At 41.2% G+C, this 25,377-nt stretch overlaps 1 protein-coding gene across 1 annotated transcript; it reads right to left on the bottom strand.

The window, feature by feature from the left end:
- Positions 1-617: 617 nt before the first annotated feature.
- LOC116897293 (PRELI domain containing protein 3B) lies at positions 618-1,545 on the bottom strand. The gene has a single exon (XM_032899025.1). The coding sequence runs from the start codon at positions 1,458-1,460 to the stop codon at positions 873-875; it is 588 nt and encodes a 195-aa protein (XP_032754916.1). The 5' UTR covers positions 1,461-1,545; the 3' UTR covers positions 618-872.
- Positions 1,546-25,377: the final 23,832 nt, after the last annotated feature.

The following is a 25,377-nucleotide window of genomic DNA, read 5'->3' as shown; positions in this document are numbered from 1 at the left end:
GGAGTAGGTAGGTGGGAGGGGGAGCATCCTCATAGAAGCAGGAGTAGGGGTTATCGGAGAGGGGGGAACCAGGAAAGGGGATAACATTTGAAATTTAAATACATAAAATATCATATATATGATATTTTAAAAATATTTTTTAAATAAGTCCAAATCGTCTCAATTTTCTCTCCTGTTTTTCTTTTTTTCTTTTTTTTTTTTTCAAGGAAGGGAATGCCTTTACTGAGTCACAAAATTTGGCAAATCAATATAGTACCCGTTAATACAATAGAATACTATTTTTGCTGGAGTCATATATCACCTTAGTGCTAATTTTCACTCCAAAAATATCATTTAAGAACCAATCCAAACACTGGTTTCCAGCAGGGCAGGTTATTTTATACAAATTAATGTCACTTAAAATTTTACAATTTCTGTTTGTGAAGTGAGTTCCTCATGCAGTCGGTTCTGGTTCACAGCAGCGGGCAGCTGTGTGGACAGGAGGGTGGCTGGGCTCTGTTCTGCTTGGTCCGCAGCCAGGTAGTGTTCCAGTATCAGGAGCTTTAAGAGACTCCAGATCAACACCGATTTCTTCTAAGTACTTAAACAACAACAACAACAACAACAACAACAACAACAACAAACCCATTAACTGTTCACATGAACACAGCCTCTCCCAGTCAGTCCTCTCAGTCCTAGCCTCAGAGGATCCCTTTGATTTAGAAGCTCTGGATCTTTTGTTTTGATCCAAAGTCACAGCTTTACCCCAGCTCATAAAAAAAACAAAACAAAACAAAAAAAAACTACCTAAAATAATTGTCTTTTAAATAACAAATGATATGATGCCAGCTTGAGAGTCCTGGGGCCCCGAGGCTGCACACCAATTTCCACTGTCATTTGTCCACTAATGCTGCCGCCGCCGCCATTGGTGTCCTTATGCTTCCTCTTGCTGATGCTGCCAACTCTTCAATCTCAGCGTTCAGTTTATGTATCACCCACTCCATTGCTTCTCGGCCTTTGTTAGCATTGGAAGATATGGTGCTTGCCATGAGTCCTTCAAGGTAGCTGCTAAGGCTGACCCCCTTCACAGTGATGAGGGCTTCCTGGGTTAAGACAGTTTTCTCTGGGTCCTGAGGATGTGGCTTGTAAGTGAGCCTCTCGTCCACTGAGACCATATTTGTAAATGAGATGTTGGTGGACTTGAGCTCCATCGTCCTTCTTATCGGGTCAACTACAGAATGCTCTTGCACGTATGTTTTCGTTCTTGCTGCACCAATAAGAGACTTCACAATGGAAGGCAGGCCCCACTCCGTGCTGAGCAGTCTGTGGCTGTGCAACTTTCCAGAGGGATCGACATGTCTGTCCAGCACATCAACGCCAACCACGCTCGGGTTCATGGGGTTTGGGTATTTCTGCATTGCAGCTGTAGTAACTGTTTCCCATGGATGGTCAAAGACGTGCTCCGAAGTCCAGATCTTCATGGTGCCAGCCGCCTGCCCGGTGTCCCTCAGTGTCCAGAGACAGTGAGGCACAGAAGTTTGCAGCCCCGCCCCGTCCGGGCCGGCCGGCCTCCCTGTTTTTCTTCTGGCATTGAGGAGTATCTGAAAAGCACATGTGATTCCATATGGACAAACTAATACCATGGCTCTTAGTTTTCATTACTTCGAAAGCTATAAAAACCAATGCAAAATAGCATTCTGAGCAATATTTACAATTAAAATACTATTCAAATAAATATAATGTATATATTTTACAAATCGAAGATCAACTTGCTACTAAATGAGGATCTCTGATAATGCCTCAAGGGTAGATTCGAGTATCTAAAGAGTGACTGTAATTAAATGAGTTAATTGGACAAAAGCATTTTCCTGAATTAACAGCCATAGTTTAAATTAGTGAGGTTTTTGTTTTAAGCCAAGAACTGAAATTATACAGGTATGTGGACTTTTCATATTTTTGTACAAGTTAATAAATGCTAAGGCTATGTAAAAATATATTATAACGACTTGTTGGAAGACCCTGCTACTAAGGGCGCGGTTGACCATGTCTGGATAGCTCTCTGAGCGAGCACAAAATGGAGGACTCCCTTCCTCAACAGGAGTTCCCCTTCTTCCTGATCTTATCTGGAGAGTGTCTCTAAGCGAGGATGCTGACCTTATCTGGAGGATGACCTGCACAGAGCTTCCTGCAAATGCTCCATGGTTCCATTCTCAAGTCCCGATCTGCCCTTCCCGCTGTCCAATAATTAGGTACTGCTATGACCTATCGTCCCTTCCTGCCCTCAGCCCCGCAAACCTTTATATATCCTACCCCTGGAGCAATAAAGCAGAGCTGTCTCACCGAAGACATCTCGGGAAACCATTCCATCACAGGCAGAGTCATTGCTCCCTGCTTCTGCTCCCTCTGCCCTTGTGGGCCGGTGGCTAACGACCCCTGAAGAAAGAGAGACCCACAAAAACTCTTTATTTCATGCCTCTTACTCATCATAATTGCTATACATATAAAACAATAATATATAAAGACAGTACAGGATGTGTAATCACTATGGGTAAATTTATGATTCAACCTGCTAAGTTCATTCAGTGTTGCTTACCTCTTATTCTTTAATTATATATATTTATATACACTTATTTTTTAATTATATATATTTATACACACACATATATAATGAAATGTAAATATATATGAAACAATAATAATATATAAAGACAATATAGGCTGTGTACTCACTAGTGGATAAATTTATCATACACCCTTCTAAGTTTATTTAGTGTTGCACGCTGGATCTATTTTTAGAGCTGACTGCTTGGGATTACAGTTTACTGTCGGGAGAAAACCGACTCTCCTTCTCTCAGCTGCCATTAATTGCCTGTAGTTCTTCACCTAGAGGTGGGCCTTGAGAGATTTCCCCGTCCATATTGGCATGTTGATTGTTTTTATTTTTTTTAATATAAAGATCTCTTTACAATATTTATGGATCCACATTAACCTTCTCCCATAGTGCTTTGCTACCTGGTTAGGTTTCCATCCATCCACCCATCCATCCATCCATCCATCCATCCATCCATCCACCTATTTAGTCAACAACAAATATTTAATATCTTCTGTTTACCAGATTCTATTCTGGGTAAATGTCACCTTTTAAGAGATGGAGATGAGGGTGGTGAATGCCTAAACAGAAGAAATAGTTGTAAAGAAACAGAGCCCAAAATTCAGAACCAGACAAATTATAAGTAAGAGTTGAAATCTTTTCATGAAGGACAAGGGTTTAACTCAAAGAATCCTCTTTAAATCTCAACAAACAAACAAACAAACAAACGTGAAATGGGGGCTAGTAGAAAACTAAGTCCGTCATGCAGGAAGATAATTTCCATGGGTGTCAGAATTTAATGCTCAGTTTCTAGATTTTTCTATTTGGATTTCGCCTTGCTTTATATCATAGTCTTTTCTTACAATGTCTTCTTTAAAAAGTTCCGCCAGAGCATTTTTCAGGGTGATGCTAAGCAGATGGCTTCTTCTAATCTCCCACAGCGGGGAAAATGCAAAGCGGGACTTGAAGCTAACACTGTCACCTACGAGTGAGTACTTTGAAAGGAGAAAAGATTGAAACACCAGTCATCTGGATATTTGTCCAAGCTGCCAGAAAACTAAGAATAGACCTCTAGAGCCAGGCTTCGGTTTATAGAAAATAGAAATGTGTTTAAAATATAATAAGAAAAGAAAAAGAACTTCAAAGCCCTGGCATTATTTGAAAACATAAAGTCTGTTTGCCTATGTATTTTATCCTTGTCTCAGCTTGTCATTATACTCATTGCCCAGGTCCTTGCGCAAGTTAACCTTTCTTTCTGCCATACGTGTGCATGTGCGCGTGCGCGTGTATGTGCGCATGCGCATACTCAGCTCATTTGGGAGTGGGAGAGAGGGAACATGCATGTACCGCAGCATGTATGTCGGAATCACGGGACAACCTAGGGTGTGAGTCCTCATCTGCCACCTCGTTTGAGACACTCTTGCTGCGTGTTGCACATGTCGGGCTATATGCTTGCAAAGTTTTAGGAATTCTGTCTCTACCTCCTGTTTCCCAGTAGGGGCAAAATTACACTTCCCTATTTGAATAGAGATACTAGACTTGTCTCTATGTTAGGATGAGTAAATTATTAGTGCTATTTCAAACTTAGTAAGGCTAAACATTAATGTTTAGTGTTATTAGTGCCATTAAAACTTGTATAAAGATGCTATTATAAAATAATAAATTTTATTAAGAATAGTTGGATTAAAATCTAACCTATTTCATATTTTTTGGAGTTTGTCCATGATTAGTCTTAACCATTCGTGATCATTTGAATATGCTTTGCTCAGGAACTGACACTACTAGGCAGTGTGGCCTTGTTGGAATAGGTGTGTCACTGTGGCATGGGCTTTAAACACCACCATCACCACCACCGCCCCCCAATTGTAGCTGCCTGGAAGTCAGTCTTCTCCTAGCAGCCTTCAGACGAAGATGTGGAACTCTCAGCTCCTCCTGCACCATGCCTGCCTGAATGCTGCCATGCTCTCACCTTGATGATAGTGGACTGGACCTCTGAACCTATAAACTAGCCCCAATTAAATGTTGTCCTTATAAGAGTTGCCTTAGCCATGGAGTCTGTTCACAACAGTAAAACCTTAAGACACCATTATTCATAACTTTACCATATACCACTGACACCCACCAAAAAGCCAGACCAGGATTCATGTAAGCTGCTCATATACACAGGGTCAATGGGTGAGAAATCCGCCCTGGTTCACTCTGAAGTGTTCACCTGCACAGGTTGGTGACTGCTGAAACAGATGGGTCCTACGTGGGATTCCAGCATTACCATTAATATGGTAGAGAGAGAGCCAACGTCTGCCAAATTGAACTTTTAAATTTAGCTTCTTCAATTATATAACCCATTGGGTAGCTCCGAATTCTAAAAACAAAACAGAAGCAAGACTCTGATACCTAGGACACATGACAGACTTCAGTGCTCTGCCTTGTTTCAGAGAATGAGCATGGAAATGCAGTCAGGTGCACTCCCACTCAAGGCCACGCAGGAAACCACTCACTGGGGAAGGTGGCTGTGTGGAACTGGGGAAGGGGTAGAAGGATGGGAACAGCGTCTGACTGAGAGGGTACCAGGCTGATGAATAACTGATATACTTACCAATCTATCTGACGCCATCCCACTCTCCGCATCTGAGAAGCAGCTTGTTTTTAAACCATTGATGAAAAATAGTGCAGAGAAATAATGAAGAGAGGCTTGCAAAACTGCAGTCAGAGAAGTTGTTGATCGATTGGTTGGTTGGTTTTTAATGTGTTCTGCCATCTGTGGACCCGGAACATTTAAGCACTTCTGTGAACTTGTCAATCATTCAAAACCATTTTGAAAAAGGATAGCATTTCAAATAAAGCCGAGTGTGTAATCTAGCAACTCCACATCTAAATATTCACCCTGCAGAAATTCTCACCCAAGAGATGTTTCCTATAATGTTAATGATGCCAGAACTGTTTCAGACACTACCAAAATACATACCTACATATATACATACATACATACATACATACATACATACATACATTCTTAAAGCTAGTCACACAAATACAAGAAGCTGAATGAAGGGCTGTGACTTGATGTGCATGAAGATCTGTTTCTCAAGGGCAACCAGATCTTGGGAGCCACTATTCAACATTCAAGTACAAGCAGCACCAGACCAACCTCCTACACATTTGTGCATTCATTTATGAGACAAGGGTAAAGCAAGGGAAAACAGGAAACTCAGGGCAGCATATCATCTTGTGGAAGGGAGAAGAACAAGACTGTGGATGGGCAAGAGGGCCTGGAATAGACTGATAATATTCTGCGTAGTTCCGAAACCAAGTCGTGGGGACCTGACCAATCATGTACTGTGTTTCATGTGTACGCTGTACACAGTGAAAAAATATTAAAAGTATAAGTTTAAAGAGAATTTTCAGATAATATATAACAGTTTTATAAATATCGAAAATCAGGTAATCAGACAATAACACCTTTTTAAAAAAACTTTTTTTAATGATTGCAACAAAAGCATCTGGAAAAACCATTTGTTCTTTCCTCTTTTATATCATTTCTCGAACTTGACCTTGACCTGGCATTGCATTTCAGAGCTAGGTCTCCAAAGACATCCTTATTGGCAACAGTTTGTCCACAGGGATATCTGCAGGGTACCTTGTGGGTATGATGTGATTGTAATCATAAGCTTTCACAAAGGACTTGATCTTTGCTCTCTTGGCAGTTTTCTTCTTGTTCAACACAGCTGTCACTTTCCTGGGATAGAGGTCGATTCCTGCCACAGGGCATGCTATAAGGACAGTCTGAGGTTACATCATCAAGGTTCTTCGCGATGTTGGTTTTGCTTCCAGAGTAGCATCCAGCCAGGACCAGCACTACTTTCCCATCGTTCATGAACTTGCCCAACTCAACAGCAAGCAGCCAGGACCCAGCAAAAGAGAGGGAAAGATCCAACCATGATGTCTTACTGGTCTGAAATGTGACTCTATCAGGGGTTGGGGATTTAGCTCAGTGGTAGAGCGCTTGCCTAGCAAAGCAAAGGCCCCTGGGTTCGGTCCCCAGCTCGAAAAAAAAAAAAAAAAAAAAAAAAAGAAACGTGACTCTATCACATCTGCCTTGGGAATGATTTTAATCCTGTGCTTAGACTGTGACTGATGCATACACACAATCTGGTTCTCCAGGGTTGCTGGCTCCTACCTGGATGAGCCTACCTGACTATCTCAGTATGTCTATAAGTTCTCCTTTATTATGTTCTTCTTATTTCTATATGGAAGAGGATCAGCAGTTATTTTGCAAACACGGTGTCCATTAGAAGCATAAATCACGATGCTTTACATAGACATGCAGTATAATGCAGTCTGCAATATTAATTAAAATGGCAAGATATGCAGGCTATGCGTACAGAGAAAATTAATTATAGAAAGGAGATTATTTGCATGATCATACCAAACAGCAAAACATTTCTTAGATCATCAGCTTAACTACTCAGATCTACGGTAGATTTTTATATCAGAATTGGATGCATTAGAGCATAAAACTTAATGCTAATACCAGTAAAGAAAATTATCTTGCTGTGATCCATACTGCCCAAGCATTTTACTATAGTCTGACTTAATTAATTGCTTGCAACAGTTAATAAAGATGGGCAGATCTTCTAGCAGTTTGTGAAATTTTCCCATTGGGTTACATATCTCTCACCTGGCCTCTACAGCTTTTTGCCTGAAAGATTTGGATTGTCTGGTTCATCCTTTGCCCAGTGGGCTTTCAGACTAGTTAAACCAACTAGTTCAAGGAAAGATGTTGAATCATTTATTTATTCTCCAGGTTTTCCCCTGTGGCATCACTGTGGGCAAAAGAACAAGTACAGTAACTAGGAGATAGTAACAATGAAATGATAAGACACTATCTAAAGGCAGCATCAGGGAAACACTATTTTAGTTAAGGTTTCATTGCTATGAAGAGACACCATGACCAAGGCAACTCTCATAAAAGAAAATATTGAATTGGGGCTAGCTTACAGTCTCAGAGGTTCAGTTCATTATGGTCATGGTGGGAACATGGCAGCATCCAGGCAGACATGGGGCTGGAGGAGCTGAAAGTTCTACATCTTGTTCTGAAAACAGACAGGAGAAGACCTGCTTTCAGGCAACTAGGACAAGGGTCTTAAAGCCCACACCCACAGTGACACACCTACTCCAACAAGGCCACACCTACTCCAACAAGACCACACCTACTTCAACAAGGCCACACCTACTCCAACAAGGCCACACCTACTCCCAAGGCCACACCCACTCCAACAAGGCCACACCTCCAAATAGTGCCACTCCCTAGGCCAAGCATAATCAAACCACCACAGAAGTCACATCAACTGATTATGAGTGAAGAGTGGCAAGGTGAACCAATGCCAAACAGTGTCATCCACTGTTGTTAGGGATATATTTATACTGTTTCCAAACATCACATGCTCTCTCAAGCATCTACTCCAGCAAAGCATCACATGTCTTTTTCCAGGCAGCTTCCAGAAAAACACATGACTATTCTCAGCCAAGCATCCTCCCACATGTCTGTTTCAGCAAAAACATCCTCTCATAAGACAGTCTCCAGAAAAACATCACATGACACAACTGAATCCCCAAAGAAAGCAGAAGTTTCCACTTCACATAGGCAGCCAAGAGGATGCTTTCTCCCACACTGGGTGTAATCTGAGCACACGAGAAAACCTCAAAGTCCACCCCCTCGGTGACACACTTCTTCCAACAAGGCCACACATCCTAATAGTGCCACTCCTCAAGGGACTAGCATTCAAACACATGAGTCTATAAAGGTCATGCCTATTCAAACCACCACAGGTACCAAAATCCCCTTGCACTTGTGTGTGTTCTGTCTCTCTTGTTCTTTCTACCCCATCCTCAGGATCATGTCTATTCTATCAGTTCCCCAAGGTGGTCAAATATTCAGGGATTCTTACCCTCAGCATAAGTCCAGGAAGGCAATAGGAAGTTCCCCCTTGATCTCCTGTTGAGTTGCTACAGACCTTCAGTCTCCAGAGGAAAAAAACCAACACGGCAAACACAAAACACATTTTGAAAAAGACATGGACTTTTGTTGAAAATGATGCTATTCACTTGAGAGTTTTATTTGGACATATGATTTTGCTAAAATGTGTTCTTATCACATGGGATAAAAGGAGAGAATAGGGCTGTAAGGAAACAAGCACAATTATTAAAAAAAAAAAAAAAAAAAAAAAAAAAAAGGTCACTGGAGAATCAAGTGTCTCTAGAGCCAATGGGGGAAAGAATCACTTTAGAAAAGGAATACCACAAACTTAGGTCCCAAGTCTGAGAGGTATTTGTAGAATTAAAATGAGGCCAGTGTGACAGGACTTTTCTCAACTCTAATAAAGGCAGGAAGGAATTCGGAGCAGAGCATTTTAGGTCACATTACACAGATTAACCTTTCTTCTAGATAAAGAGTGGATCATCAGGGAGGTTAGCAGGAAGACAGATAAGTGAATGACAGAATATTGAGAAGTGGGCTGTGTGATCTGTTGTATGCCAATTCATTCCTCAGCCTTAACCTTTTTAAAATTATTATATAATAAATTTGTATTGAGAGCTGTGGCAGACCCATGGCCTGGATCCTGCCCGGAGAAAGCTGGTCTTCCAGGAATGCTCTCACTCTTAAACCCATAGTAGAGACCCCACTTTCGCTCCAATAACTGTCCAAAGAAGGACGCACCGGGAGCACTCAGGACACAGGAACCTCAGAGCAGCCTAGGATAGGATCCTTCCTGTCTCTATCTATGCCCTGAAGATAAGACTGTCCTACAGCCCTCCATACCTAAATCCTGCCCAGAGAGAGCTGGTCTTCCAGGAGCTCTCTCAATCTTAGGCCCACAGGTGGGACTCGACTTTACTCCAATAACTGTCCAAAGAGAGACCCTCTTGGAGCACATGGGGGCACAGGAACTGTGAAGTGGCCCGAGAGAGGATATTTCCAGTCTCCATGTGCACCCAGAGCTAAGGCTATCCCACAGCCCTCCTTACCTAAATCCTACATGGAGAGAGTTGGCCCCTCCAGGAGTGTTCTCACTCATAACATGCCAGGCTAACAGGCCCACAGGAGGGAAAATCTCCAGTCAGAGACAGTACGACCAACTAACACAAGAGATATCCGATGTCGAGAGACAAGTGGAAGAACCTACACAACAGAAACCATCAGAGCCCAGTTCTCCCACCACAACAAGTCCTGGATATACCAACACACTGGAAAGGCGAGATTTAGTTTAAAAATCATATCTCAAGATGCTGATACAGGACATAAAGAAGGACATAAATAACTCCTCTAAAGAAATACACCATAACACAGGAAAACAAGTAGAAGTCCTTAAAGAGGAAGCACAAAAATTCCTTAAAGAATAACAGGAAAGCACAAACTGGTGAAGGAAATGAACAAAACCATCCAGGAACTAAAATTGGGAATAGAAACAATGAAGAAATCACAAAGAGAGAAACCCTGGAGATAGAGAACCTAGGAAAGAGATCTGGCAACATAGATGCAAGCATCACCAACAGAATATAAGAGATTGAAGAGAGAATCTCCAAGGCAAAAGATACAATTAAAAAAAAAATTGACAAGATAGTCAAAGAAAATGCAAAAAGCTACTAACCCAAGACATCCAGGAAACGAAGGACACAATGAAAACACCAAACCTAAGGCTAATAGGTATAGAAGAGAATGAAGATTCCCAACTTAAAGGGCCAATAAATATCTTCAATAAAATGTTCAAGAAAACTTCCCTAACCTAAAGAAAGAGATGCCCATCAACATACAAGAAGTCTACAGAACTCCAAATAGATTGGATGAGAAAAGATGTTCCTCCTGTCACATAATAGTCAAAACATGAAATGCACAAAACAAAGAAAGAATATTAAAAGCACTAATGGAAAAAGATCGGGTAACATATAAAGGCAGACCTATCAGAATTACACCAGCCTTCTCAACAGAGACTTTGAAAGCTAGAAGATCCTGGGCAGACCCAAAAAGAACACAAATGCCAGCCAAGGATACCATATCCAGCAAAACTCTCAATTAAAATAGATGGAGAAAACCAAATTTACACAATATCTTTCCACAAATCCAGCCCTACAAAGGATAATAGATGGAAGACTCCAACACAAGGAGGGAAACTACACCCTAGAAAAAGCTAGAAAGTAATCTTTTTTCAAGGAACCCAAAAGAAGATAGCCATACAACCATAATTCCACCTCTAACAAAAAAATAACAGGAAACAATCACTATTCCTTAATATCTCTTGACATCAATGCACTCAATTCCCCAATAAAAAGACATAGACTATCAAACTGGATACATAAACAGGACCCATCTTTTTTTTTTTTTTTTTGCATACAGGAAACACATCTCAGTGACAAAGAGAGACAATACCTGAGAGGAAAAGGTAGGAAAATTTTTTTCCAAGCAAATGGTCCCAAGAAACAAGTTCAAGCAGTCATTCTAATATGAAATAAAATCAACATTCAACCAAAAGTTATCAAAAAGGATAAGGAAAGGCATTTCATACCTATCAAAGGAGTAATCTACCAAGATGAACTCTTAATTCGGAACATCTATGCTCCAAATGCAAGGGTACCTACATTCATAGAAGAAACTTTCCTAAAGCTCAAAGCATACATTGCACCACACACAATAATAGTAGGAGATTTCAACACCCCATTCTCATCAATGGACAGATCATGGAAACAAAGACTAAACAGAGACACAGTGAAACTAACACAAGTTATGAACCAAATGGATTTAACAGATGTACTTTATCCTAAAACAAAAGAATATACCTTCTTCTCAGCACCTCATGGTACCGTCTCCAAAATTAATCATACAATTGGTCACAAAACGGGCCTCAACAAATACAAGAAGATTGAAATGATTCCATGGATCCTATCAAATCACTACAGACTAAGACTGGTCTCCAATAACAACAAAAAAAGCCAGAAAGCTTAGATACACAGGGAAGCTGAACAACACTTTACTCAATGATAACTTGGTCAAGAAAAAAATTAAAGACTTTTAAGAATTTAATGAAAATGAAGGCACAACATACCCAAACTTATGGGACACAACGAAAGCAGTGCTGAGGAAAATTCATAGCTTTGAGTACTCCAAAAAGAAACTGTAAAGAGCATACACTAACACCTTGATAGCACACATGAAAGCTCTACAACAAAAAGAAGCAAATACACCAAAGAGGAGTACATGACAGGAAATAATCAAACTCAGGGCTAAAATCAACCAAGAAGAAACAAAAAGAACTATACAAAAAATCAACAAAACCAGGAGCTGGTTCTTTGGGAAAATCAACAAAATAGACAAATCCTTACCCAGACTAACCAAAGGGTACAGAGTCAGTATCTAAATTAACAAAATCAGAAATGAAATGGGAGACATAACAACAGGAACTGAGGAAATTAAAAAATCATCAGACCCTACTACAAAAGCCTATACTCAACAAAACTGGAAAATCTGGATGAAATGGACAATTTTCAAGACAGATACCATGTACCAAAGTTAAATCAGGATCAGATAAACTATCCAAAGAGTCCCATAACCCTTAAAGAAATACAAGCAGTCAGTTAAAGTCTCCCAACCATAAAAAGCCCAGACCAGATGGGTTTAGTACAGAATTCTATCAAACCTTCAAAGAAGATCTAATACAAATACTCTTCAAACTAGTCCACAAAATAGACACAGATGGAATACTACCCAATCCCTTTTTGAAGCCACAATTGCGCTTATACCTAAACCATACAAAGACACAACAAAGAAAGAGAGCTTCAGACCAAGTTTCCTTATGAATATCCATGCCAAATTACTCAATAAAATTCTTGCGAACCAAATCCAAGAACACATCAAAATGATCATTCAACATTATCAAGTAGGCTTCATCCCATGGATGGTTTAATATATGGAAATTAATCAATGTTGTCCACTATATAAACAAACTCAAAGAAAAAAACCCATGATCATATCCTTACATATTAAGAAAGCATTTGACAAAATTCAACACCCTTTCATGATAAAAGGCTTGGAAAGATCAGGAATGCAAAGCCCTTATCTAAACATAGTGAAAACAATATACAGTAAACTAATAGCCAACATTAAACTAAATGGAGAGAAACTTGAAGCAATTCCACTAAAATCAGGGACTAGACAAGACTGCCTACTCTCTCCCTACTTATTCAGTATAGTATTAGCCAGAAGTCCTAGTCAGAGCAAGTAGACAACAATGGAGGTCAAAGGGATACAAATTGGAAAGGAAGAAGCCAAAATATCACTATTTGCAGATGATATGATAGTATACTTAAGTGACCCCAGAAGTTCCACTATAGAACCACTAAGCCTGATAGAGAACTTTAGCAAAGTGGCTGGGTATAAAATTAACTCAAACAAATCAGTAGCCTTCCTCTACTCAAAGGATAAACAGGCTGAGATAGAAAGTAGGGAAATGACACCCTTCACAAGAGTCACAAATATCATGAAATACCTCAGTGTGATTATAGCCAAGCAAGTGAAAGATCTCTATCACAAGAACTTCAAGTTCTTGAAACCGAAGAAGATCTCAGAAGATGGAAAGATCTTCCATGCTCATAGATAGGCAGGATTGATATTTAAAAATGGCCATCTTACCAAAAGCAGTCTACAGGTTCAATGCAATCTCCAACAAAATTCCAACTCAATTATTCATAGAGTTAGAAAGAGCAATTCGCAAATTTCTGGGGGAATCACCATCCCTGACCTCAAGCTGTGTACAGAGCAAAAGTAATAAAAGCTGCATGGTATTGGTACAAAGACAGAAAGACAGGCAGGTAAATCAATGGAATAGGATTGAAGACCCAGAAATGAACCCACACACCTATGATCGCTTGATCTTGGACAAAGGAGCTAAAGTCATGCCATGGAAAAAATACAGCATTTTCAAAAAAATGGTGCTGGTTCACCTGGAGATCAGCATGTAGAAGAATGCAAATCAATCCGTTCTTATCACCCTGTACAAAGCTCAAGTCCAAGTGGATCAATGACCTCCATATAAAACCAGATACACTAAAACTAGTAGAGAAAGTGGGGAATTGCCTCGAACACATAGGCACGGGGGAAATTTTTTTTATTGTTGAGGATAGTTTTTGCTATCCTGGGTTTTGGTCACATTTATTCGTTGTGGCCTTAGTGCCTGCATTATCAATGTGCTGTTTCAAAGGTCTTTTCTGGTGTCAAGAGGTGATATCTATTCCTCTCCCTGACTTCTGTCAGACTCAGGGCACTTGGTCTTATGCTGAGGCCATCCAGCATGCCCGTCAGCATTGTTGAAGACACTCTATTTACTGCAGTTTGGGTTTTGGGCTTTTTAATTAAAAGAAAAGCAGGGACTTCTATTTGTGTGGGTTTCTGTGTGGGCCTTCAATTCAATTTCATTGATCTAAGTGTTTCCGTGCCAACGCTATGCTCTTTTCACTACTGTATCTCAAAATGAACAATAGTCCAACCTGAACTTTACGATGGCAATGTTTCCCCGGGTCGTTTATTACTCAGTACTGTTTTAAGTCTGCTGGGTCCTTTGTGTTTTCATAAGAAGTTGAAAGTCAAATTATAGGGGTTGGGGATTTAGCTCAGTGGTAGAGCGCTTGCCTAGCAAGCGCAAGGCCCTGGGTTCGGTCCCCAGCTCCGGAAAAAAAAAAAAGAAAGTCAAATTATCAGTTCCTATGAAGAACTGTGTTATGAACTTTATGTATGTTGTATCATACATATTGTTCCATTAAGAATTTTCTGCTTAGTGGTAGGCCCTGGGTTTGGTCCTCAGCTCCTCAAAAAAAAAAAAAAAAAAAAAAAAATTTACTGTTTTGCTCATTACTGTATCATGAGGAACATTTATTCATTACAAAGTGTTTATGGAATGTCTAGTATTCTGCCATGAGTTTGACAAAATGCCTCTGGGAGATTGAATTATCTTAAGTTTCACAGAAAATCATTGACTTAAGAAAAGTACCCCAGACAAATTGCTGGGGGAAAGTCAGTGTCTGTCTGTCTCTCTCCTCTCTCTCTCCCTCTCCTCTCCCTCTCCTCTCCTCTCCTCTCCTCTCCCTCCCCCCCTCCCCCTCCCTCCCCCCCTCCCTCTCTCTCTCTCTCTCTCTCACACACACACACACACACACACACACACACACACACCTTGCAAGTCTCAGGGAACGGACACCATGAGCATCACTTGGCCATCACACTCATAAGCTCACAGTGGCAAAAGGTCAAGTCAGAATTCTAGCACAGATAGGAGAAGGGCGCGGGGAGCCCCTGTCCACCCCTGTGCCTGAGAAACTATTACCATTTGGTGGCATCTAGGGGATGGAAAATTATTTTTTTCTGGAGGTATGCACACTGGTAAGTTGTCAGTGTGGGCAACAAGAACTGGATTCAGTGGGACAGTGGGAAGAGAAGTGGGGGTACTGACTGGGGATGTCTCAGTGGAGGGGACTTGGGATGGATGTGATCAAACTATATTACATATATATATGAAAATGGCAAAAGATCTATATGTATGTGCGTGCGTGCGTGTGTGCGTGCGTGCGTGCGTGCGTGCGTGTGTGTGTGTGTGTGTGTGTGTGTGTGTGTGTAAAAAGGGCCAATAAATTTGCTCAGTATCTAAAAGGCACCTGGTGACCTGAGCTCAATTCAATCCCTGGCACCCACATGGTAAAAAGAGAGAACTAATTCCCTTGGGCTGTCTTCCGCCTTATGTATGTGCCACGGCATGTGCACACACACACACACACAGTGTAAAACAGAGACAAAAGGAAAGAAAGAGCAGGAAGGGAGGGAAAGGGAAATACCTTAGAATCAATCAAGAATGCCCTGGATCCTGGTTTCTTTGTTAGTTTATAATTATGAGCAAGGAATTTAATTCATCAATTTATTGTGAATGTAGTAGGATGTTTTAAGTGCATTTTTTTTTCCTCAAAAAGATACACTGGAGTTTGTTCCCCAGCATTTCTGAATGTGGCCTTTTCTGGACACAGAGCGGAGGTAACTGAATTCAAAGGGGGTCATAAAGCAAGACATCGGTTTGTCTGGTCTCTCCGTATAGAGGGAAGTCACACAGGAAAAGCACCTCGCGATGCTGAAAGCAACATTCCAGAGGATGCTTCTGCGATTCAAGGACGGCCAGCACACTCAGCAGTTAGGGGAGCGGCACAGAGCCGGCTTGTCTTCATAGTTCTAGGCTTAGAACAGGCGCGCAAACCGGAAGTGATCTCATATCGGTTAAACGAGATATATTGGATGGCTCACCCAATTTCTACCTAGTAACCTTGTCTGCCTAGTAATTCCTGTCATGGTCAACATAAGGTAAGCTGGAGCCTATGAGTGTGAAGTACATGTACCAAATGACCAGAGAAGACAGATTGCTCTAGCATAATTGTCTTACCTGACCCTGCAATGTGCTGTTTGTGAAGGTACTCAACGTTGCTGAAGGCCTGATGTAGGTAGTGGAGATCTCCTTTCACAGGCATCTGGCTAGCGCACTGCCTGCTCACTTCTCCAGCTGTTACTTTGTCTTGTGCCCTAAGTTCTGCTTCTCTTTCCAGCTTGACACTGACTTCCTCCAGGGAGCTTCCTCTGCAACCCCTGCACGTCAAACAGAGGGCTGAGGAAATACACAGTGGGTTCTTAGTAAGCACTGTAGAAGTAGTGTAATATTCTAAAGAAGTTCAACACCCCTTCATGAGAAAAGTCCTGGAAAGACCAGGAATTCAAGGCCCATACCTAAACATAGTAAAAGCCATATACAGCAAACCAGTAGCTAACATTAAACTAAATGGAGAGAAACTTGAAGGAATCCCACTAAAATCAGGGACTAGACAAGGCTGCCCACTCTCTCCCTACTTATTCAATATAGTTCTCAAAGCCCTAGCGAGAGCAATCGGACAACAAAAGGAGATCAAAGGGATACAGATCGGAAAGGAAGAAGTCAAAATATCACTATTTGCAGATGATATGATTGTATACTTAAGTGATCCCAAAAGTTCCACCAGAGAACTACTAAACCTGATAAACACCTTCAGCAAAGTGGCTGGGTATAAAATTAACTCAAATAAATCAGTATACTTCCTCTACACAAAAGAGAAACAAGCCGAGAAAGAAATTAGGGAAACGACACCCTTCATAATAGACCCAAATAATATAAAGTACCTCGGTGTGACTTTAACCAAGCAAGTGAAAGATCTGTATGATAAGAACTTCAAGACACTGAAGAAAGAAATTGAAGAAGACCTCAGAAGATGGAAAGATCTCCCATGCTCATGGATTGGCAGAATTAATATAGTAAAAATGGTCATTTTACCAAAAGTGATCTACAGATTCAATGTAATCCCCATCAAAATTCCAACTCAATTCTTCACAGAGTTAGAAAGAGCAATTTGTAAATTCATTTGGAATAACAAAAAACCCAGGATAGTGAAAACTTCTCAACAATAAAAGAACTTATGGGGGAATCACCATCCCTGACCTCAAGCAGTATTACAGAGCAATAGTGATAAAAACTGCATGGTATTGGTACAGAGACAGGCAGGTAGATCAGAGGAATAGAATTCAAGACCCAGAAATGAACCCACACACCTATGGTCACTTGATGTTTGACAAAGGAGTTAAAACCATGCAGTGGAAAAAAGATAGCATTTTCAGCAAATAGTGCAGGTTCAACTGGAGGTCAACATGTAGAAGAATGCAGATCAATCCACTCTTATCACCCTGTGCAAAGCTTAAGTCCAAGTGGATCAATGACCTTCACATCAAATGAGATACATTCAAACTAATAGAAATAAAAAAGTGGGGAAGCAAAAAGAAGTTGGGGTTGGGGATTTAGCTCAGTGGTAGAGCGCTTGCCTAGCAAATGCAAGGCCCTGGGTTCGGTCCCCAGCTCCGAAAAAAAGAAAAAGAAAAAAAAAATAAAAGAAGTTAATCAGTTTAAAACATTGTATGTGAGACAGTACAAGGTATCCACATTTCTTCTCTTCCTTTCTCAACTAGTCTACCCACAGATTGTAACTGTTACTGGGTTGTTGTGTGCAAGTGCACTGAGGTTTTTTTTTTTTTTTTAATTTCATACACATATTAAAAGGCAAAATTACAACTAATTTAGGTATGTTATGAGCAAAAGATTTCTCCCTTGTTATTGTTTTCTCCAAGGAGAGAATCCAGCCAAGAAACAACCACATGTTTAAGCAGAAGTTCGTTTTGAGAAGCCTAGTATATACTCCAGAGAGAGACTGGAGTAAGCTGACTGGGAGGGAGATGGGTGGCAGCCCACTGGGTTCTGCACTGTTGACTTTATCAAAGTTCTTATGAATGGTTTTAAGTGGGTGGTATACATTCATGGCGGCAGGGCAGTCCTTTTGCCTTCCATGTTGTGGTGGTCCAGATCTCCCTTTTAGTGCATTTCTTCCCATGAGCCTCTTGAAAACCAAAGAACAGTGCAAACGATACAGTAATGAAGCCACAGTGTGTGCAGAATGCAGACCCACCATTGGTGGGCATGTACGGCAACTGGGAAGTTCCAATTAGATTGAAAGTTTGGATACAATTATGTGGAATTTGGCTTGAGTGACACTATTTCGGTTAGGTCTGGTCAGTTGGGTCAAAACAGAGCCCCAAAAACTGGTCTCCAGGGTCAGTGAATGGCTCAGGGACTAGGGGCATTTGCCACCCAGCGGTACAAGCCTGACAAGCTGAGTTCAGTTCTGTGTTGTCACAGTATAAAGGTTGATGGACGGTACAGATCCCACAAAGTTGTCCTCTGACTTCCATATACACGTCTTGATATGTGTGCCTCTCAACAACAGTAATTTAGAAACTAGTTTCCCATAATTTCTTTCCCCATTAAAACTGAACACAGTGTAGCCATTGTCAGTGTTTCTGTATATAAACACATGCATTATCTGATTTTACATAGTTGCTTAGTGTCATAACATATCGGATAGCTACACTGGGATATTTAAGTGTTTCCAGGTTTTACCATTGGAAGTAAAGAGCACATGTTTTTGCCTGTGGTGGGAGTGTTTCTGATTGGCTAAAGATCCAGATTTGCAATTTCCAGGGAACATTATGATGATGCTCAGTAAAGGACACTCAAGAAGAGTCATGCTGTAGTATTAACTCTGTCACTCCTGTTCTGTGAAATCTAAGCAGGCCTCTGAAATTCTGTTACTTCCTTTGTTGTGGGGAGAAAGGTACCATCCTAGTTTGTCATTTGTGAATATCCAATGACAAAATATGCTTCCTGGTTGTCTAAGGCACAAGTTTGGTGCATTTGGTCTGTGTATGCCCCCTCCTTCCTCATTATTTGGTTTGCTTTTCTTTCCTTCCTCTTCTTCCTCCTCTTCCTCCTCCTCTTCTCCTAGGGTTTGCAGGGGTCAAAGGACTCACCTAACATATGCACACCACAGGCTAACACTCTACCAGTGAGCTATAGTCACTTCCCAGTTTGTCGTTAGTCGAGTTTCTCCTTAGCCTCTTCATGGTCTGCTTAATTCCATTCAATGACATGCAAATTTTTAGTGGTTGACAGGAACTGACCACCTTTAAATATCTAACATGGGATTGAATAGGGGAATGTTATTGAACTTAAATAAATGAATGTATTATATGGAAATAAATTTTTGGAAGGGTAAACTCAGTACCTCGTATTTGATTATCTTTAGGAAAAAAAAAACATGAAAGTGGCTTATAATAATAATAATACAGAGTACCTTTAATCCCAGCAGCGAAGGGGAAAATGGCACATTAGTCAGTCCTCACTGCTATAATGGAATGTTTGCAACAGCTAACTTATAAATGGAGTTTGTCTCAGGGCTCTAAAGGTTCAGTCCAAGATCGAGCATCTCCACTGTTTGCTCTAGCAAGGGCAATGGTCATGACAGAATTGTGTAATGAACAAACCACTTATGTCATGAGCCAGGAAGCAATGAGAAAGAAAACAGGCCAGGGTCCTATAACCAACCTTGACCTACAATGAGCACAGGGTCAGAAATGGCTGAGCATGACCGACAATATACCTGCAGTGAACTAAGAACCTGCTATAGGGTCCTATTTCCTGAAGGTTTTACCATCGTCTACTGGGAATACCCTGAATACCAAAATTTTAACACATATCATCTAGGACATGTTCCACATACAAATTAGATCAAATACACAGAAATTTTCTACCCCAGATGCTTATAAGCCATGGGTAGGAAAGTCTACACACCCATGTTAATCAAGACAATCAATTATGAAATACCTCCAAAATTGGTTACAAAGGTGTCTATGACTAGTTTGTTACCAAAATCCCAGACCTGGAAGTTTTGCTTTATTGCTGAACAGTTCTGTGTGCAAGTGGTAAGCTTCAAGTTTCTTATAGAATATAAATAAAAAAAATATTTCAAAGGTTATATGAGGCACTATATACAAGAAACTCAAGAGAGACCCGTGGAAAATGTGATATTCAGCAGATATAACCGAGATAAATAGAAATAAAAATATTCTCATGGAAATAGCATTTCAGAGATGCCCTAGCTCTGAGGCCTTGAACTAAGAGTTACTACTCTGGACCCCCACTTTCCTCTCTTGCAAAGAGCAGAGATAGATCTTTAACGTCCCTGTTACTTAGGCAACAACAAGGACAGCTGCAGGTAAACAGTGCTCACATGGGTTAGGCCTGTTCCCACTGCTACACTTAGTCACTCTGATCCTCACAGAAAACCTGAAGCAGCCTTTGCTTTCTGTTAATTTTTGAAGGAAATTCCTGCATCTCGTTTTGTTATACTTTAAGGCTTTTAACAAATAGTTTTTCATCGTTTTTAAAAACATTGTGTGTGTGTGTGTGTGTGTGTGTGTGTGTGAGAGAGAGAGAGAGAGAGAGAGAGAGAGAGAGAGAGAGAGAGAGCATGCAACTTGGTGCATATGTGGAGATCAGAGGCCAGCTTGTGGGAGTCAATTCTGTCCTCCTACCATGTGGCCCTGGGGGTTAAAATCAGGTGGCTAGGCTTCACTCTGAGCATCTTAACCTGCTGAGGTGGTTTGAATACAAATGGCTCCCATAGGTTCATATATTTGAATACTTACTCACTACTTGGTTGAACTGGGTGGGAAGGATTAGAAAGGATAGCCTTGTCAGAGGAGATGTGTCACTGAGGGTAGGCTTTGAGGTTTCAGAAAGCCCAGGCCATTCCCAGTTAGCTCCCTCTGCCTCATGATGGGTCTCAAAATGAGAGCTCTCAATCAATGGTCCAGTGTCCTTCCTACTGTCATGCTCCTGCCATGGTGATCATAAACTCTAACCTCTTGAAACTGTACACACACAATAAACTTCCTCTTCCCTAAGTTGTCTTGGTTTTGAAGTATTATCACAGCAACAGAAAAGTAACTAAGACACTTGCTAATCAATTTCCCTGACCCTTCAGGCATTTATTATTATTATTATTAAAACTTTAAAGCTATTTTCCTCTTTGAGAAGAAACAATGGCTATAAAGAAAAATTTACATTAGTTATCTAATGCTGTTCAGCAAACTATCCCCCAAAGCTTACTGCTGTAAATGTCAAGTTTTCCTTGTCCCAGATGAGATTTGAGAGCTAGAGACTCAGCAAGCGTGGTTCTCCAGAGGCTCTCGTGAGGTTACAGTGCAATCGTCTGACGTTTAGACTACAGCTGTCTGAGGGAACGGGAGAATCTCTGCGGAGTTTGCTCCTGCAGTTGCTGGGATAGATTTCAAGCCCCCATCATACGGGACTTGAACAAAAGCAAGGTTCTTGGAGGCTGCTTTCCCAGTCAAAAAATTAGAATAAAAAAAGATGGAGAAGAGAGGATGGTGGGAAAGAACCAGGACTGAAGCTACACTCTCCTAACTGTGAGCATATTCACGCTGCTAGTCTTAGAGTCCATCATTTCTTCCAGATTATCTTTGCTAGAAGAAAGTTGAGTCCAGCCCAAACTCAAAGGGGAAGACAGTTGAGTTTCACTTTGCTTCAGGGAAAAATATCAGAGTATGAACAATATATCACAGCCGAACTGAAGCCACCTACCATGAGGAAAGCATGTCATCCAACCGCTTATTATACGACAATAATCCAGTGTTTCCTTGCCTCAGCCTCCTGAGTACTGGGCTCACAGGTGTGTGCACCGCACACCAGAGCTGAGTGTGTCTTTATAGCTGCAAAAAAGCACAGAGAAGAATATGAAAAACAGCTGGGTTCACTGGCTTGAATTAGCAATTATTATGTCTGTCCTATCCTTTAAAAAAAACTCATTTAAAAGTATTTTAAAGGTATTTTACGTCTTGTTTAGTTTTAATTGACATAATCTCCCCCCTCTCTCTCTCTCTCTCTCTGTGTGTGTGTGTGTGTGTGTGTGTGATACCATGTGGTAGATTGATACACATACGTAGTTGATGTTCAACTCAAAACAAACACTCATTTCTTCAAACATTATTATTTCTTTGTGGCTAAAAACATTCAAAATTCTTCGGTTTTTAAAAATACACTAAACTTCCAATATCTGTGGTTAACCTACCGTGTGACAGAACATCAGAATTTATTTTTCCAGGTACTCACTGACCAGTCAAAAGACATCTCAAAACCACATGATAAAAATAGACTGCCCACATGTTTATCCCAAACCTTTCCTACTCACCAGGAACTATCTTCCTAGCCTTTTAAATTTTCTTTCTATAAGTACTGTGAAAACAATGTGCGGTGTATTCATAGATATTTAAACTTTTCATGTAGAATACCATGTCTACATATCATGAACTTACCTTTTCTACTCATGGTGACTTGGTTCAATATTTTCCTTTATAAGTTATATGCTTATATAAGTTATATATTCCTGTAACAATGTGTTAGTCAGGGTTCTCTTGAGTAAGAGAACTTTCAGAATGGGTCTCTTTCTCTATGAAAAAAAGGAAATTTATTGGAATAACTTAAAGGCTGTGGTCCAGCTAATCCAACAATGGCTGCTTATGAACAGAAAGTCAAAGAATCCAATAATTGTTTAGTCCATGAGGCTGAGTGTCTCAGCTGCTCTTCAGTGTACACTGGGACCCCAAGGTAGGCTGTAGTGCCAGTGAAGGAATGGATGTGCTAGCAAGAGGAGAGTGAGTAGACAAAAAGCAAAAGCTTCCTTCTTCCGTAGCCTTAGGCAGAAGGTGTGGTCCAGATTAAAGGTGTCCTCTCTTCCAAGACACAGATTAAGGGTGGGTGTTGTACTAACCCATACTTTTTCCAGCAAGATATGAGGGTCCATTTTCCTATACCGATATATCTACATTCAATATTGCCAGATTGGCCGCGCTTTTGCCAAACTCATTTAAGGGTTTGATAGAAGTGGGCATACATAAGTGTATTACTTATCTTGTGTTCCAGGCACAAATGGGATGGGAAAATGGCCCCTTTACAGGTCCTCATTTGGTAGAGTGCTCATTTGGCTAGTGTGTCATTACTGAGTCTCTCACAAAATGTAATAATTAAGTGAGTCCCCTCGGGATTCCCAGGAGCCTCTGGAACAGAGCCAGACTGATCTGACAGGCTCCCCTGGTTCCCCCAAAGGCCACTTCAACCCATTCACCACTTTCCATTAAGCCCTCTCCTGTCCTGCTGCTCTCTGGTACTCAGAATCCACTTACACTCCTGCCACAGAGAGCACGAGAAGACCGCATGCAAACTGTCACATCCGACCTTCATCTACAAGCACACTCTACCTCCCATTTTCTCCTTCCAGTATGGTTCGAGTGTGCTCCTTTGACACTAATCCCTAAAGTCAATTGATAAAGTCCATTGGGAGATTGTTTTAGTGGACCTGTAAGAAGAGGGCTTGGGATGTAACTCAGTGGTACAGCATCACCATGTGTATAGCTTATAAACCACCGGAGGACTCTATACGGCTTTCAAACCAAAAATAAACCAAAAATCACTAGCCACAGCCCCTCGACTGTGGCCCTCCAGAACTGTGAATTCAATAAATGTTCTCTCTTGATAAAGTGTTCAAGTCAGTTACAGGAATAGAAAGTAGACTAAGATATTCTGCATGCTATCCTAAGAAAGCATTACCCTTCTTCCCACCCAAGGCTAGTCCTGGCTCAGCAGCAACTGCTCTCTCAACCTCTCAGGGCTCTTCCTTCATAAATAAGCCCTCTTTTGCCTCTGTAGTTACCTGCACTTCCTTCCTCTCTACCTCAGTTTTCCTCCATGTAAGCACCTTCACATCTTCCTTTGAGTCCTGGGTCTTCTCTTGCATATCATTTGCAGGACCAACCACCACTTCCTCAGAAAGGCATTTCCTTTTACTTAGGAGACTTCTTTGCCTTCTCGGCATTGACAGAAGCAGAATTTAAATGCCTCTGTGTGGGCCTGTCCTCCTCCAGGAATCCTCCTCTGAGCCTTGCAGAAGACACGGTCAATGCTTATCTGCGGAGTCAAGAAGCAGCCCCAGCCTCCAGCCTCATTCATCTACAGACCTGCATCTGATGCGTATTTCAAAACGAGAGGTCCCGTTATTGTCCCCTGGGAAGTGCTTTTGGAGGCTGAGCCACAGAGCAGAGTCCAACACAAAATGACCCCGAGAGAGCAACTCTGTCTTGCTCCTCACAAAGCCAAATGCATACTGCTGTAGAATGTTCTCTGACAGCAACTCCATTAAAGATCCTGTGGAGTATTTGACGGTGGCTGACTCAGTGCCATGATAGAATAGTGTAGGTCAGAGCTTCAGGCTCCCTAGGAGCCAGTTGTCTGACTTCCGGATCTCACCGGACATTCTCCCGATTAACCAGCACATCTGTTGACTGGCTTGCTGAGCTTATGGGACCTCTATCTCCATCGTAAAGCCTTAACGTCCGGTTTTTCCTCTCCCCTCTTCACTGTAGCCTGCTTATATGAGGATCCTACCAATGCCATAGGCAAATGTATTGGCCTATGTCTCTTTTAAGTTCGGTGACCTTAAAAATTCATGTGACTCTCCTCCATAGGAAGTGTGTCATTCCAGGGACCTTGGATCACGTTCTTGAGTTGGGATCTCTCATGCTCGATTCAGAATTGACTACACTCTGCTTTCCTGTAAAAGCAGAGCCCTTAGTTTAGGTTAGCACCGCCTTTTCTAATATAAATAGCAAGAGAGGAAAAATGCAGTAAGCTAATATTGTTGCTGACTGACAGCCCTGGTAAAAAGACAGAGCGTGGGCACCAGGCACAGCACAGTGTAGACTGGTTAGCATACTAAGGCCCTAAATTCCACTCCGAGTGGACTCCATCCCCACCAAAAAAAAAAAAAAAAAGACTTTATATTCTAAAGTTGAGAATCTATAAAGAATGAAGCATTTGTTTGCAGCCTCGTTCATTAGTTGTTAGTTTTTTTTTTCCCCCTATCTTTTTCATCCATGGAAACATTTAAACCTACAGTTTCCCAGGAAAGAGACTCCTGCTTACTGAGCATTTATGATATGCCAGACATTGGCTAAATACATTATTTGCTTTCTCCCATTTCAAACAGTTTTCTTTAAACCACATCTATGATGCCGAGTCTTCATGGTCAACCTGACTCTGTGTAAGAACACTATGGAAACACACCCATGAGTGTGACTGAGGGCACTTCTGGAAAGGTTTAACTGAAGAGGGAAGACCTTGGAATGTGGGTGGCGCCCTCTCACAGGCCTGGCCCCTGACTGCTAACTGATGGGGGGCGGGGGGAGGGCGCTGAGTGTCAGCAGCCAGTGTCTCAGGACATGATCCTCTTCATCACATTCC

The sequence above is a fragment of the Rattus rattus genome, chromosome 3 (genome assembly GCF_011064425.1).
Source record: "Rattus rattus isolate New Zealand chromosome 3, Rrattus_CSIRO_v1, whole genome shotgun sequence".
NCBI classification, from domain to species: domain Eukaryota; kingdom Metazoa; phylum Chordata; class Mammalia; order Rodentia; family Muridae; genus Rattus; species Rattus rattus.
This window is presented reverse-complemented; position numbering and strand designations above follow the sequence as displayed.

Coding starts and splice junctions, on each gene's coding strand:
- LOC116897293 (XM_032899025.1), bottom strand. CDS start 1,460: ATGAAGATCTGGACTTCGGAGCACGTCTTTGACCATCCATGGGAAACA.